The sequence below is a fragment of the Cherax quadricarinatus genome, chromosome 31 (assembly GCF_038502225.1).
Source record: "Cherax quadricarinatus isolate ZL_2023a chromosome 31, ASM3850222v1, whole genome shotgun sequence".
NCBI lineage: Eukaryota > Metazoa > Arthropoda > Malacostraca > Decapoda > Parastacidae > Cherax > Cherax quadricarinatus.
In genome coordinates this window covers 36754327-36770634 of record NC_091322.1, presented here as the reverse complement: position 1 = coordinate 36770634, position 16308 = coordinate 36754327, and the positions used below count along the sequence as shown (strand labels likewise).

The 16308-nt window shown below is 40.3% G+C and overlaps 1 protein-coding gene across 21 annotated transcripts in view; it reads right to left on the bottom strand.

The window, feature by feature from the left end:
• Positions 1-16308, bottom strand: part of LOC128697010 (uncharacterized) — a 1143041-nt gene that overhangs the window by 105154 nt on the left and 1021579 nt on the right. For 15 of the 21 annotated variants that reach the window (XM_053788515.2, XM_070090364.1, XM_070090365.1 and 12 more), the window contains 2 exons: positions 6596-6922; positions 1059-1151 (listed from right to left, as the gene is read on the bottom strand). The exons of 1 other annotated variant lie outside the window; for it this stretch is intronic. In XM_053788515.2, coding sequence (XP_053644490.2) covers positions 1059-1151; positions 6596-6922 — 420 coding nt within the window. The remainder of the gene's footprint in view (positions 1-1058; positions 1152-6595; positions 6923-16308) is intronic. 5 more of the 21 variants (XM_070090361.1, XM_070090362.1, XM_070090358.1 and 2 more) reach the window with 4 other exon arrangements.

Here is a 16308-nt window from a genome sequence, read left to right as displayed (position 1 = left end):
AGTAAACACTTGTACTGTTTCCTGACGAACCTAACCTACCTAACTTTATTATAACTAACTGCAATTTAATTTGGCCTAATCCAATTATATATATTTTAAGTAAGTTTAGAATAATTTAATAATAAACAAACACAATGAAATTATTTTTTTTCTCGTTAAGTTCAGAATGTTTTTTGCGAAATTGTTATATACACAAATTTTAGCTTGCCGTATTCGAAAAGGGTAGCGTTGCTGTTTATGCCAAAATAGCAAGTTTTACCTATTCGGCACGATATACGTAATATATATATATATATATATATATATATATATATATATATATATATATATATATATATATATATATATATATATATATACGTATGTAGGTAGTAGGTTGGTAGACAGCAACCGCCCAGGGAGGTACTACCGTCCTGCCAAGCGAGTGTAAAACAGAAGCCTGTAATTGTTTTACATGATGGTAGGATTGCTGGTGTCTTTTTTTTTCTGTCTCATGAACATGCAAGGTTTCAGGTACGTCTTGCTACTTCTACTTACACTTAGGTCACACTACATATACATGTACAAGCATAAAGTATATACACACCCCTCTGGGGTTTCTTCTATTTTCTTACTAGTTCTTGTTCTTGTTTATTTCCTCTTACTTCCATGGGGAAGTGGAACAGAATTCTTCCTCCGTAAGCCATGCGTGTTGTAAGAAGCGACTAAAATGCCGGGAGCAAGGGGCTAGTAACTCCTTTTCCCGCATAAATTACTACTAAATTTGAAAAGAGAAACTTTCGTTTTTCTTTCTGAGCCACCCCGCCTCGGTGTGATACGGCCGGTGTGTTGAAAGAAAGAATATATATATATATATATATATATATATATATATATATATATATATATATATATATAATGTTTATATGAACATGCCAATGAACAGAATTTGCTCTACTACATCCATCATGACATAGATAATCACAACAGGAAATTGGATCATTACGTGACTGTGGAAGGGCACACTCTTTGCAAGAATAAACTTGTACAAGAGTAAATGCATGACTAAGCAACTCTACCTGTTTGTCTAGATCGTGTAAGTGATGGTTGAGGCTAGTCAGGCGTCGAAGATGTTCATCCCGGTGTTCCCCATCCAACTGCGCAAGACGAGCCTGAGATAGTGTGCTAGTCTAAGTTACTTCAGTGCTGGCTCCACACACACTATATATTGTTAGTTCTACACACCTCGTATTTATACAATCCCACAAATTTTATGACTATATAATACAGTAACATGACTCCTTATAGAGTACTTGCATAAATTTTGTGAAGGAGCCTATCAGGTTTCCCCTATTGAAATTTAAGCACAACCCTTCCAAATAAAAATACAAAAAATTATCAATGAACAATCTTCTTAGGGTCCACTGGGTGCCTATAATATTTCAACTTTCGACCAACAGATGAGTAATAAAAATACACAAATAACTCGCACATAGAATGAAACTCATGACGTTTCAGTCCGATTTGGACCAGTAAATAATTTGAAGTAAAAGGACACAAGTGCACCTAATGTGACATTTATTGTGGCAACGTTTCGCTCTCCAGGAGCTTTATCAAGCCACAATAAATGTCACATTAGTTGCACTTGTGTCCTTTTACTTTACATATTGTCGGTAATTCTACCAACTTCATTACAAATAATTTAAAGATATACCATATACGACTGCGCCACTATATTATATATATATATATATATATATATATATATATATATATATATATATAATAACATAAGAACATAAGAACGAAGGAACACTGCAGAAGGCCCACTGGCCCATGCGAGGCAGGTCCAAGTCCCTACCGGCTTAAGCCAATGCACCCAACCTAGTCAGGTCAGGTCACATTGACTCAAGGGAGGAACACGGCAACCGACCCGTTAGCACAAGCTATCAGGTCTAACTCACACCCACCCACATCTACTCATGTATTTATCCAACCTATTTTTAAAGCTACACAACGTTCTGGCCTCTATAACGGTACTTGGGAGTTTGTTCCACTCATCCACAACTCTATTACCAAACCAGTACTTTCCTATATCCCTCCTGAATCTGAATTTTTCCAACTTAAAACCATTGCTGCGAGTCCTGTCTAGGCTAGATATTATCAGCACACTATTTACATCCCCTTTATTTATTCCTGTCTTCCACTTATAAACCTCAATCATATCCCCCCTAATTCTACGTCTTTCTAGAGAGTGCAGTTTCAGGGCCCTTAGTCTATCCTCATAGGGAAGGTTTCTGATACATGGGATCATCTTTGTCATCCTCCTTTGTACATTTTCCAGAGAATTTATATCCATTCTGTAATACGGTGACCAAAACTGTGCAGCATAATCTAAATGAGGCCTAACCAAGGATGTATAGAGTTGAAGAACAACCTGAGGACTCCTATTATTTATGCTTCTTGATATGAAGCCAAGGATTCTATTAGCTTTATTGCGAACACTTATGCACTGTTGTCTTGGTTTCAGATTACTGCTAACCAGAACTCCTAAATCTTTTTCGCAATCCGTAATATTAAGATCTACATTATTTAGTTTATATGTGGCATGGTTATTGTCCTGTCCAACATTTAGAACTTTGCATTTGTCTATATTAAACTGCATCTGCCACTTCTCCGACCACTGCATCAGTCTATTCAAATCTTCCTGGAGTGCTCGAATGTCCTCGTCAGAATGAATTCGACGGCCTATTTTGGTGTCATCGGCAAACTTGCCGATGTCGCTCTTTATGCCCTCATCTATGTCGTTTATGTAGATTGTGAACAGCAGGGGGCCCAACACTGACCCCTGTGGAACACCGCTCGTGACGCTTCCCCACTCTGATTTCTCCCCATTTATGCAAACTCTCTGCTGCCTATTTGTCAACCATGCCTCTATCCAGGAAAAAAATTCTCCTCCTATTCCATGTGCTTTAATTTTCCTCAATAGTCTCTGATGTGGGACCCTGTCAAAAGCCTTACTGAAGTCCATATACACAATATCATATTCGTTACCATGATCTACCTCCTCAAATACCTTAGTGAAAAAAGTTAATAAATTCGTAAGGCAGGAACGTCCCTTTGTAAAACCATGCTGAGATTCGTTGATTAATTTATGCTTTTCAAGGTGGCTACGAACTGCCTCGGCAATTATTGATTCCATAAATTTTCCCACTATGGAGGTTAGGCTTATTGGTCTATAGTTCGAAGCTAAGGACCTGTCACCTGTTTTGAAAATAGGTATCACATTTGCCATTTTCCACTTATCTGGCACCATGCCAGTTTGTAGTGATATGTTGAAAAGATTAGCCAAAGGTGTGCTAAGCTCCTCTTTACATTCCTTTAGAACCCTTGCATACAGTTCATCAGGGCCTGGGGATTTGTTAGGTTTTAATTTATCTATTTGCCTAAGGACCATGTCACTTGTGACCCTAATAGTGCACAGTTTATTATCGTCCTGTTCTACATAATTTATCATTACTGGAATATCACTGGTATCCTCCTGTGTAAAAACTGAGAGGAAGTATGTGTTAAAAATTCTACACATTTCCTTATCACTGTCAGTGAGCTGACCCGAGGAACTTTTGAGTGGGCCTATCTTGTCCCTGATCTTACTTCTGTATACCTGAAAGAATCCTTTTGGGTTAGTCTTCGATTCTCTTGCAACTTTAACCTCATAATCTCTTTTTGCTTTTCTAATTCCCTTTTTTATTTCTCTCTTTAACTGAATATATCGATTTCTTAATTGCCCCTCTCCTCTTTTGATTTGCCTATATATGCCTCTCTTTTGACCAATCAGATATTTTAATCTATTGTTCATCCATTTAGGATCATTTTTGTTTGATCTGATTTCCCTATTTGGAACATAATTTGACTGAGCAGCTAGAACTATGCCCTGGAAAGCATCATATCGGCAACCATCACCACCTACCTGACCCCTAGTCAGGTCATTCCAGTTCAGCCCACCTAAGTAATTTTTCAGTCCTATGAAATCAGCCAAGCGAAAGTCAGGGACGGAGACTTGATTGCCATTATTAGGGGAATTCCATGATATGTTAAAACTGAGTGATTTGTGATCACTCTCCCCAAGCTCATCATTAACCTCAAGATTATTAATTAGTGTTTCCCTACTGGCAAGAACCAAGTCAAGGAGGTTATTTCCCCTAGTTGGCTCTGTCACAAACTGTTTTAAAAAACAATCCTGGATCGTATCAAGAAAGTCACCCGACTCTAAATTTCCTGTCAAATTGCTCCAGTCAATCTGTCTATAGTTGAAATCTCCCATTAGCACAACATTTTCGTATGTAGATGCCTTACGAATTTCGTCCCATAGAAGTTTACTGCACTCCCTATCAAGATTTGGGGCCCTGTAAATCACACCCAAAATTAGTTTTTCTCGGCCCTCGAGAAGCTGTAACCAAACAGATTCAGTGGCTGACGCTTCTAATTTAATATCTTGTCTAACACAACAATTTAAATTGTCTCTGACATACATCGCTACTCCACCACCTTTCCTGTTGACCCTGTCAGTGTGGAATAATTTATAGCCTTGTATGTGACATTCAGATGGCATCTCTCTATCTTTCAGATTGAGCCAGGTCTCTGTTATAGCAATAATATCTATGTTTCCTGCACTTGCAATTAATCTTAGCTCCTCTATCTTATTTCTAACACTCCTGCTATTAGTATAGTAAACCTTAAGGGAGCTAGTCCCTTGCTGCCCTCTGCTGTCCCCCTTTGTTTTCTGACCTGTTCTATTGTCTTTATTTATAACTTCATGCTGAATGCCTTTTATACATTTACTGTTTCCAACCCTAGTGTTGCAACCTGCTTGTTTCCCACACACACCCATACCTCTATCTTCCATCAGTTTAAAATCATAGGCATTTCACCAATGGCCTTCTCAATCGAGTCTGCAAGTGCTACCACCCCTGCCCCAGAGAGATGAACCCCATCCCTTGCATACATATCATGTTTGCCATAAAAGTTGTTCCAGTTGTCAATGAATGGGATTGCAAGTTCCTTGCAGTATCTGTCTAGCCAGCAATTTACACCAATTGCCCTAGACAACCATTCATTTCCTACTCCCCTTCTAGGCAAGATGCTACATATGATTGGGATCCCTCCCTTAGACTTAATGAAATCTATCCTTATTCCTATATATATATATATATATATACATATGCCATTATGTGCCTCTAAATCTTTTGCAGTTCAATCTGAAAGTATATGGCTGCCCACAGTTAACTTTCAATACAATAACCCGTGTGGCAGAATTTACAAGACACTATCACTGTTTTTAAATATTATAGTCATTCAAACACCATGATTTGTGTTGTAAATATCGAATGACTGATGAAAGGCTCATGATCCAGGGAACTGGATCGAATCTTTACTTCCTTTGAACACACCTGTTTGTCTCCCATTCCCCAGGCGCTGTATGACCCCCAACCGGTCTAAAACGACTCAATACAATAATGTTACATATAAGGAATGAACTCGATGAGCAGAGCACTAATAACATTTCTAGTAATGTTGACGTTAATGTACTAATAAATCTTACTAGAATCTACTATGTACAAACACAGATTAGAATTTCTGAAGCAGCTAAGGTGAGCACTAATCTCATTCCTTCACTTCAAATCACCTCCGACTAGGCATGCCAGTGCTGAGACATCACTACAAACCAGTGTGCTTGGAAATAGCTCGCTAAATACAGTTTAAGTATTACAATTATTTACACCTAGTTAAATTACATTTTAAGGATTACAGTACACGAAGATCACCCCCAAGAAAAGTATGAAATATAATTACGCAAATTTATGCTATTTTTCATATTGCCAAAAAAAAGTAATCTAACCTTATCTTGCTAAATATTATATAGTTCAAAATAATTTATCCAAGAATTAGAAGTATATTTCACCATTTTCCAGGAACGGGGGAAGGGGTGGCAAATCTTCATATGATACCCTATTTGTACATAGTTCTTAGGCTACAATAATGAAATCCAAAAGTTTGCATACCCACACTACTTGTACAAAGATTTGCTAGAAGATATAACAAACTGAAAAAAAATAATACACCGTCACTTGCAAACTGGGCAAATGATATATGTATGTGAATGTTGGCATCATGCACTACGTCATGCAATACTTGACACACAACAAGTGGAAAACCCAAGGCAAAACTGAAGCAAAACTGTGAATACATAAGCGGAAGCAAGCATGTCCGACTGTGGAGGAAAAGCATTAATAAGGCGAAATACTGATGGCAATGAAAGTCACTGGAACAAGCAATTAAAAATACCAATATTAAGCATTTAAATTAAAAATATGAGCATTTTAGGTGTATAGCAGAACCAAGTATATTCCTGCAGTGATAACACTACGGCGACGCCTACCATAGTGAGCTCAGACCGCAACAAACACCACCAGCAGCAGTAATTAGCAGTGACCTGAGTGTCGATTAGTCGGGTTAATCTGCAGGTTGCTCCCCCCAGGGTAAAAGAGCATACACGCCCCAGGGGGGTAGGAATGAACATACACAGAGGTGGTGGTGGGCGGCGACGTGGGCGTACCTGGGAGTCTCTCTCAAGGCGCGCATGATGTCTGGCAGACTGGAGTGCAGAATGATGTCGGCGCAGCTGGATGAGCAGCAGAACGAGCTCCTCGTGGGTCTTGCCCAGCAGCTCCCCTGCGCTCACCCCCTGCAGGCCCCGCACCTCCACGTTCTCCTGCGGCGCTGCTGCTGGCTGCTGATGATGCAGGTGGTGGTGGTGGTGATGGTGGTAGTACGGGACGGTGTTAGTAGTGCAGGAGGAGATGGTGTGCTGCGGAGTGGTGTGGAGGGAGGCCGGGCGCACCCCGCCGCCCGCTCGGCCGCTCAGGGCACGCCGAGCCCGAGGCTGCACAGGGGGACCATAACCCGTCAGTCCCCAAAAGTCCCCTCAATATGTACATCTTTCAGTCACGCATGACAGCAGCTACTGCTCGCGCACGCACACACACACGCACACGCACACACACACACACACACACACACACACACACACACACACACAATGCGGTCCTCCCTGGACCAAACAAGTGCCACTCTAATCTTTTAACTACCGCCCACACAATGGTATGGGATGCACAATAAAAATATTAAACTAATAAAATAACTATGAAGAGGTAAAAATGACCAAGTACTATACTAGATGTGTACGTGTTGGAGACTGAAACTTGACCTGACAGCAGGAAGGTACCAGTGTTCCAACCACTGGCACGAGTCATGTCTACTGTGTACTAACATGACCCCAGGCATAGTCGGACAAGAAGTAGTTAACATACTAGAACAGTAGCATACTAGAACAAGAGTAACATAATAAAAAAAAGACTGACATACTAGAACAAGAGTAGTTAACATACTAGGACAAATGACATACTAAAACAAGAGTAGTTAACATACTAGGACAAATGACATACTAAAACAAGAGTAGTTAACATACTAGGACAAGTGACATACTAAAACAAGAGTAGTTAACATACTAGAAGAAGACTGACATACTAGAACAAAAGAAGTTAACATACTAGGACAAGAGTGACATACTAAAACAAGAGTAGTTAACATACTAGGACAAGAGTGACATACTAAAACAAGAGTAGTTAACATACTAGAACAGTAGCATACTAGAACAAGAGTAACATAATAAAACAAGACTGACATACTAGAACAAGAGTAGTTAACATACTAGAAGACTGACATACTAGAACAAGAGAAGTTAACATACTAGGACAAGTGACATACTAAAACAAGAGTAGTTAACATACTAGAAGAAGACTGACATACTAGAACAAGAGAAGTTAACATACTAGGACAAGAGTGACATACTAAAACAAAAGTAGTTAACATACTAGAACATTAGCATACTAGAACAAGAGTAATATAATAAAACAAGACTGACATACTAGAACAAGAGTAGTTAACATACTAGAAGACTGACATACTAGAACAAGAGTAGTTAACATACTAGAACAAGAGTAGTTAACATACTAGAAGAAGACTGGCATACTAGAACAAGAGTAGTTAATATACTAGGACAAGAGTGACATACTAAAACAAGAGTAGTTAACATACTAGAAGAAGACTGACATACTAGAACAAGAGTAGTTAACATACTAGAAGAAGACTGACATACTAGAACAAGAGAAGTTAACATACTAGGACAAGAGTGACATACTAAAACAAGAGTAGTTAACATACTAGAAGAAGACTGACATACTAGAACAAGAGAAGTTAACATACTAGGACAAGAGTGACATACTAAAACAATAGTAGTTAACATACTAGAAGACTGACATACTAGAACAAGAGAAGTTAACATACTAGGACAAGAGTGATATACTAAAATAAGAGTAGTTAACATACTAGAACAGTAGCATACTAGAACAAGAGTAATATAATAAAACAAGACTGACATACTAGAACAACAGTAGTTAACATACTAGAAGACTGACATACTAGAACAAGAGAAGTTAACATAATAGGACAAGAGTGACATACTAAAACAAGAGTAGTTAACATACTAGATGAACACTGACATACTAGAACAAGAGAAGTTAACATACTAAATCAAATCAAATCAAGTTTATTCTCTATAAGGGTTACAATGTGGGGTTTACAGGATTTGGATATTGTGTGGTTTACATGTTATAAAATACTAATTACAGAGGGGGCCACTAGGACACCTAGCATGGCTAGGCATTTCGGGCAGACTTAGATTAATTCTTAATATTAAATCCTTACAGATTATGGTATTAAGGCTAAGTGACTACATTATAATTTGTGAGTTTAGCAATGTGAATGCTTTTGTTTTGGCACAATACAAAGTGTCTATATTGGAGTATCATAGGCAAACTTATGACTAGTTAGGATTCATTATTTTAAGACTAAGATTAGTATTTCTGTATTTATAGTCAGTTGGTGAGTGAGTGTAATTGTGAACCACCAGGTGGTTATCATGTAGTTAGTTGTCGGGATGTATAAGGGAGATAAGATGTTTTTTTCAGCTGTAGTTTTGTAAGTGATGAGTGTGTCTGCAGTTCTAGAGTTTTCAGGTAGGGCGTTACAGACTTTAGGTCCTTTGAAATACATTGAATTTTTGTAAAGGTTTAGTCGGACACGGGGAATGTCATAGAGATGTATGTGTCTGGTGTTATGCCTGTGGATCCTTTCACAACTATCAAGAAAGCGTTTTAGGTCAAGGTTAATATTGGAATTTAAGGTCCTGTAGATATAGATTGCACAGTAGTAAGTGTGGATGTTCTGAACAGGGAGTAAGTTTAGATCTATGAAGAGTGGGGGGGTGGGGGTGTTGCCAGGGATGGGATTTAGTGATTATTCTTACTGCGGCTTTTTGCTGGGTTATTATTGGCTTTAGGTGTGTTGCTGCAGTTGAACCCCAAGTACAGATAGCATAGGTGAGGTATGAATATATAAGTGAATGGTATAGTGTGAGAAGGGCAGTTTGCGGCACGTAGTATCGTATCTTGGAGAGGATCCCCACCGTTATGGATACTTTTTTTGTTATGTGTTGGATATGGGTGCTGAAATTTAGGTTGTTGTCGAGGTATAGGTCAAGGAATTTGCCCTCATTATGTCTGGCAATTAGAGTGTTGTCGATCTTAATGTTAAGTTGCGCAACACCTGCTCTGCTACCAAACATAATATAGTAGGTTTTGTCAGTGTTAAGTATAAGTTTATTGGCTGTCATCCAAGTCGATATTTTGAGCAGCTCCTCGTTAGCAATGGTGTTGAGGGTGGCAAGATTAGGGTGAGAGATGACATAAGTCGTGTCGTCAGCAAAAAGAATGGGTTTCAGGTGTTGGGATATGTCTGGAAGATCACTGATGTAAATGAGGAAGAGCAGGGGTCCAAGGACACTTCCCTGCGGAACTCCAGTATCAAGTGGCCGTATTGATGAGGCTGTGTCTTTAATGGTGACATACTGACACCTATTAGAAAGGTAGGATTTGAAATATGCAAGCGCATGGCCTCTTATACCATAGTGGTCAAGTTTGTGGAGTAGGATGCCGTGGTCAACTGTGTCAAACGCTTTTCTTAGGTCAATAAAAATTCCTAGCGGATATTCCGTATTTTCCAATGCTGACATACTAGAACAAGAGTGATATACTAAAACCAGAGTAGTTTACATACTAGAACAAGAGTGACATACTAGAACAAGACTGACATACTAGAACAAGACTGACATACTAGAACAAGACTGACATGCTAAAACAAGACTAGTTAACATACTAGAACAAGAATAACATACTAGAACACGAGTAACATACTAGAACAAGAGTAACATACTAGAACAAGAGTAACATACTAGAACAAGAGTAACATACTAGAACAAGACTAGTTAACATACTAGAACAAGAGTAACATACTAGAACAAGAGTAACATAATAGAACACGAGTAACATACTAAAAGACGAGTAACATACTAGAACAGGAGTAACATACTAGAACAGGAGTAACATACTAGAACAAGAGTAACATACTAGAACAAGAGCAACATACTAGAAGAAGAATAACATACCTGAAGAAGAGTAACATACTAGAACAAGAGTAACATACTAGAACAAGAGTAACATACTAGAACAAGAGTAACATACTAGAATAAGAGTAACATACTAGAACAGGAGTAACATACTAGAACAAGAGTAACATACTAGAACAGGAGTAACATACGAGAACAGGAGTAACATACTAGAACAAGAGTAACATACTAGAACAAGAGTAACATACTAGAACAAGAGTAACATACTAGAACAAGAGTAACATACTAGAACAAGAGTAACATACTAGAACAAGAGTAACATACTAGAACAAGAGTAACATACTAGAACAAGAGTAGCATACCTGAAGAAGAGTAACATACTAGAACAAGAGTAGCATACTAGAACAAGAGTAACATACTAGAACAAGAGTAGCATACTAGAACAAGAGTAACATACTAGAACAAGAGTAACATACTAGAACAAGAGTAACATACTAGAACAAGAGTAACATACTAGAACAAGAGTAACATACTAGAACAAGAGTAACATACTAGAACAAGAGTAACATACTAGAATAAGAGTAACATACTAGAACAAGAGTAACATACTAGAACAAGAGTAAACAAGAGTAACATACTAGAACAAGAGTAACATACTAGAACAAGAGTAACATACTAGAACAAGAGTAACATACTAGAACAAGAGTAACATACTAGAACAAGAGTAACGTACTAGAACAAGAGTAACATACTAGAACAAGAGTAACATACTAGAACAAGAGTAACATACTAGAACAAGAATAACATACGAGAACAGGAGTAACATACTAGAACAAGAGTAACATACTAGAACAAGAGTAACATACTAGAACAAGAGTAACATACTAGAACAAGAGTAGCATACTAGAACAAGAGTAACATACTAGAACAAGAGTAACATACTAGAACAAGAGTAACATACTAGAACAAGAGTAACATACTAGAACAAGAGTAACATACTAGAACAAGAGTAACATACTAGAACAAGAGTAGCATACCTGAAGAAGAGTAACATACTAGAACAAGAGTAGCATACTAGAACAAGAGTAACATATCAGAACAGGAGTAGCATACTAGAAGAAATAACATACTAACTAGAACAAGTAACATACTAGAACAAAAGAAGCAGCGTTTCGATCTTGCCATACGCGGGGGAGGACACATTTCCCTCCCTCCCGCTGCAATAAGTTATGATTTTGTGTTGATATGGGACCTAGCCTTCCAACATACTAAATTCCAGGTGTATATTATCAAGTATCTCTTGCTTTTTCACTTCAGAGTACATTCCACGTAATCTGATTCGTTCCAGACTTTTGTCAGTGCCCACGTCATGGGAATATGTCCGTGCCGTCTGAGAAATTGCTGGCGACGACTTTTGTGTCTGCGTCCAGCATTTTGTAAGCCAAACTCTCAAACCACACTGATGTGACCTACACTCTGGGCACACTGATGTGACCTACACTCTGGGCACACTGATGTGACCTACACTCTGGGCACACTGTGACCTACACTCTGGGCACACTGATGTGACCTACACTCTGGGCACACTGATGTGGCCTACACTCTGGGCACACTGTGGCCTACACTCTGGGCACACTGATGTGACCAACACTGGGAACACTGATGTGACCTACACTCTGGGCACACTGAACTGACCTACACTCTGGGCACACCGATGTGACCTACACTCTGGGCACACCGATGTGACTTACACTCTGGGCACATTGATGTGACCTACACTCTGGATACACTGATCTGACCTACACGCTGGGCACACTGATCTGACCTACACTCTGGGCACACTGATGTGGCCTACACTCTGGGCACACTGATGTGACCTACACTCTGGGCACACTGATGTGACCAACACTGGTAACACTGATGTGACCTACACTCTGGGCACACTGAACTGACCTACACTCTGGGCACACCGATGTGACCTACACTCTGGGCACACCGATGTGACTTACACTCTGGGCACATTGATGTGACCTACACTCTGGATACACTGGTCTGACCTACACTCTGGGCACACTGATGTGACCTACACTCTGGGCACACTGATCTGAGCTACACTCTGGGCACACTGATGTGACCTACACTCTGGGCACACTGATGTGACCTACACTCTGGGCACACTGATCTGACCTACACTCTGGGCACGCTGATCTGACCTACACTCTGGGCACGCTGATCTGACCTACACTCTGGGCACACTGATCTGACCTACACTCTGGGCACACTGATCTGACCTACACTGGGCACACTGATCTGACCTACACTCTGGGCACACTGATCTGACCTACACTCTGGGCACACTGATCTGACCTACACTCTGGGCACACTGATCTGACCTACACTCTGGGCACACTGATCTGACCTACACTCTGGGCACACTGATCTGACCTACACTCTGGGCACACTGATCTGACCTACACTCTGGGCACACTGATCTGACCTACACTCTGGGCACACTGATCTGACCTACACTCTGGGCACACTGTGACCTACACTCTGGGCACATTGATGTGACCTACACTCTGGGCACACTGATGTGACCTACACTCTGGGCACACTGATGTGACCTACACTCTGGGCACATTGATGTGACCTACACTGTGGGCACTGATGTGACCTACACTCTGGGCACACTGATGTGACCTACACTGGTACACTGATCTGACCTACACTCTGGGTACACTGATCTGACCTACACTCTGGGCACACTGATCTGACCTACACTCTGGCCATACTGATCTGACCTACACTCTGGGCACACTGATCTCAGCTACACTCTGGGCACACTGATCTGACCTACACTCTGGGCACACTGATGTGACCTACACTCTGGGCACATTGATGTGACCTACACTCTGGGCACACTGATGTGACCTACACTCTGGGCACACTGATGTGACCTACACTCTGGGCACACTGATGTGACCTACACTCTGGGCACATTGATGTGACCTACACTGTGGGCACTGATGTGACCTACACTCTGGGCACACTGATGTGACCTACACTGGTACACTGATCTGACCTACACTCTGGATACACTGATCTGAGCTACACTCTGGGCACACTGATGTGACCTACACTCTGGGCACACTGATGTGACCTACACTCTGGGCACACTGATGTGACCTACACTCTGGGCACACTGATGTGACCTACACTCTAAGTTACACACCTTCAAGAATAAACGCCACAGATCAGTCCGCATTCTGGGCGTTGTTTCTGGCCATCATGCTCTATGACGCTATGTTTCGTGCGTAAAATGAGAAATGGGTGCATTTATTCTAGCGAAAACTGTGACAGTTCGTTCTCGTGCACTATTCTACCCCCCCTCCTCTCTCTCTCTCTCTCTCTCTCTCTCTCTCTTTCTCAAGCACACACACACACACACACACACACACACACACACACACACACACACACACACACACACACACACACACACACACACACACACACACACACAAATTGGCTTTATTTGCCAGGCAAATAGGACAGCCACTGCCACCAATTTTAAGTTTCACTGTGCCAGTGCTGATTCAAACGTGGCTACGATGCAGTGCTACAAATCTTCGGTACATTAGCTATGACAAAATATTTTTTTAACACGATGCAACTAACTGAACATACCATAAAATTAATCTAGATTGACATACCGTCAATATCTAAATGCATCTGCAATAAAAAGAAATACTAAATATCCCATCAAAATTTCTAAGAGTTGCCAAAAACCGCAAAAATGCACATTTTTCCCCCAAGCCAAAATGCAGCTACTGCCAAAGTAGCCAGATGCACAAGATAAAAATGAAGATAAGTGTATATTAGCCAAACAATCAGAATATTTAAATACTATTCAAAGCGATATCTTGATCAATAAGAATCTATCTTTTAATATGGGCAGTGTGTAATAACATACACGAGTTTGATGTGGATGAGCTGCAGCTCTTGGGCAGGATACAGATACCGAGAAGTGTGTGTATCTTAGTGTACAAGCGCGTACGAGTTTAATAACTATTTCGGGTATTAGAGTATCCTAGACTAGTGTACATGTAACCTTGATACCCACGTATAGTCGGTAGGCTTGAAATTCAAGAGACCCTACTCTTGGGCCACCTGTGTTCGTGCTTTTGCACGTACGAGGAACCCCTTCAAAGTGAGAGGGGGAGGGGGGTTGCTGGTTTACAGCTCCCCCCTGGATATATAATTCAAGGAGGCTTTATGATTTCTAAGGATTTAGCGCTTCCCATAATACATTAATGTGCAGGCCTGCGAGCTACCAACAATAGTGTGACTGACCAGACAGTTAATAGTGAAATATGACATGAGGTTTGGCTTCGAGAGAAAAAAAGAAACAGGACTCAAACATCACAGGTAAGGTCTAATTATTTTTTTCAAAGGACTGGTCCTTGGACAAGCCGATGTATATGAGGAAGTGGTGGAAACAGTTTTCAGAATAGGTATGACAGGGCCCATGAAAGGGTGTTGTAGCCGTCTTTCCAAGGCCTGGGAAGTAGCGTGGAGTGTTCAGACATTTAGTAAGTCTGTGGGAAGGAAGAGCAGAGAAAATGAACGAGAACTCTTAGAGAAATGAACCTATAAACATCCTCCACTCATAAGGCAAGACAGTTTACGAGACGAGGTTATTTGTAACGACACAGGAGCAGCAACACTTGATCTACAGCTAAGAAAAGCTACATTTAAAATGCGCCTCTTTTATATAAAGAAGGAAGGGGAAGGAACGAGAGAAGAAATAGTGATAAGGAAATACGAAAAAATGGGGGAAGAAGCGCTTCTTCCACCAGCAGAAGAGGGTTATAATGCGGATATGTTACTAACCATCACGCTATCCTCAGGGAATTCTGTTCCTACGCACGCCAAGCCAACACACGCGTGCGCGTGCACACACATCAAGCCACGTTGAAAGGTAAACATACACCAGTGAAGCTGCCGATGGAATAACATCAACCGACACCTCGACACACCTTTCACCTTAACATCATAAGTTACCAGGATCAGACGCATAACCAGGAAATACGAAAGATCCGGAGATAAAAGGCTGCCCCAATGAATATTTCTATATTTTTTAAAGCTATGTATAAAGTTGAAAGAAATAATGATGTAGCATGTGTCAACTGCTGTCTTTATATACATATCTGTATAGCATATACAGATATGAACTGTTTAGTCATGCAGGCACTGTATAAAACAATAGTATGAAGTCTTTCGGTGTCATAATATTTACGACTATAAAATTAAACAAAAAAATGTAGTAAGAAGGTAAGTAACTGCCGACTTGAGGGAAATGGACAATGGTGCATTTACACTACTGAAAACGATTTGATCATTGGACCTTAATCACTTGAAATAATGTACAGAGCTATTTGAAGTGACCAAAACTTTTTCAATTAAGGCGTCGTAAGTGAATGCATTCGTGTCCGTTTCCCTTAAAAAAAAAATCAAAGGCATACACAAATAAACCTGGTCCACCCCGCAGCACAATGTCTCCTCTTACAAACTATTTTCTTGTTTCCAGAAGAAAATGATGAACACAGAAATGTTCCTACTTGGGGGGACGCACACAATGAAGACGGCACAATAACACAAAAAAAGCTGTATCGGAGGTTAGTGAGACCTGGCGAAGGTGGTACCACAAAAACAAGGCTAGTGCAGCCATTCCCTGGTCTCGC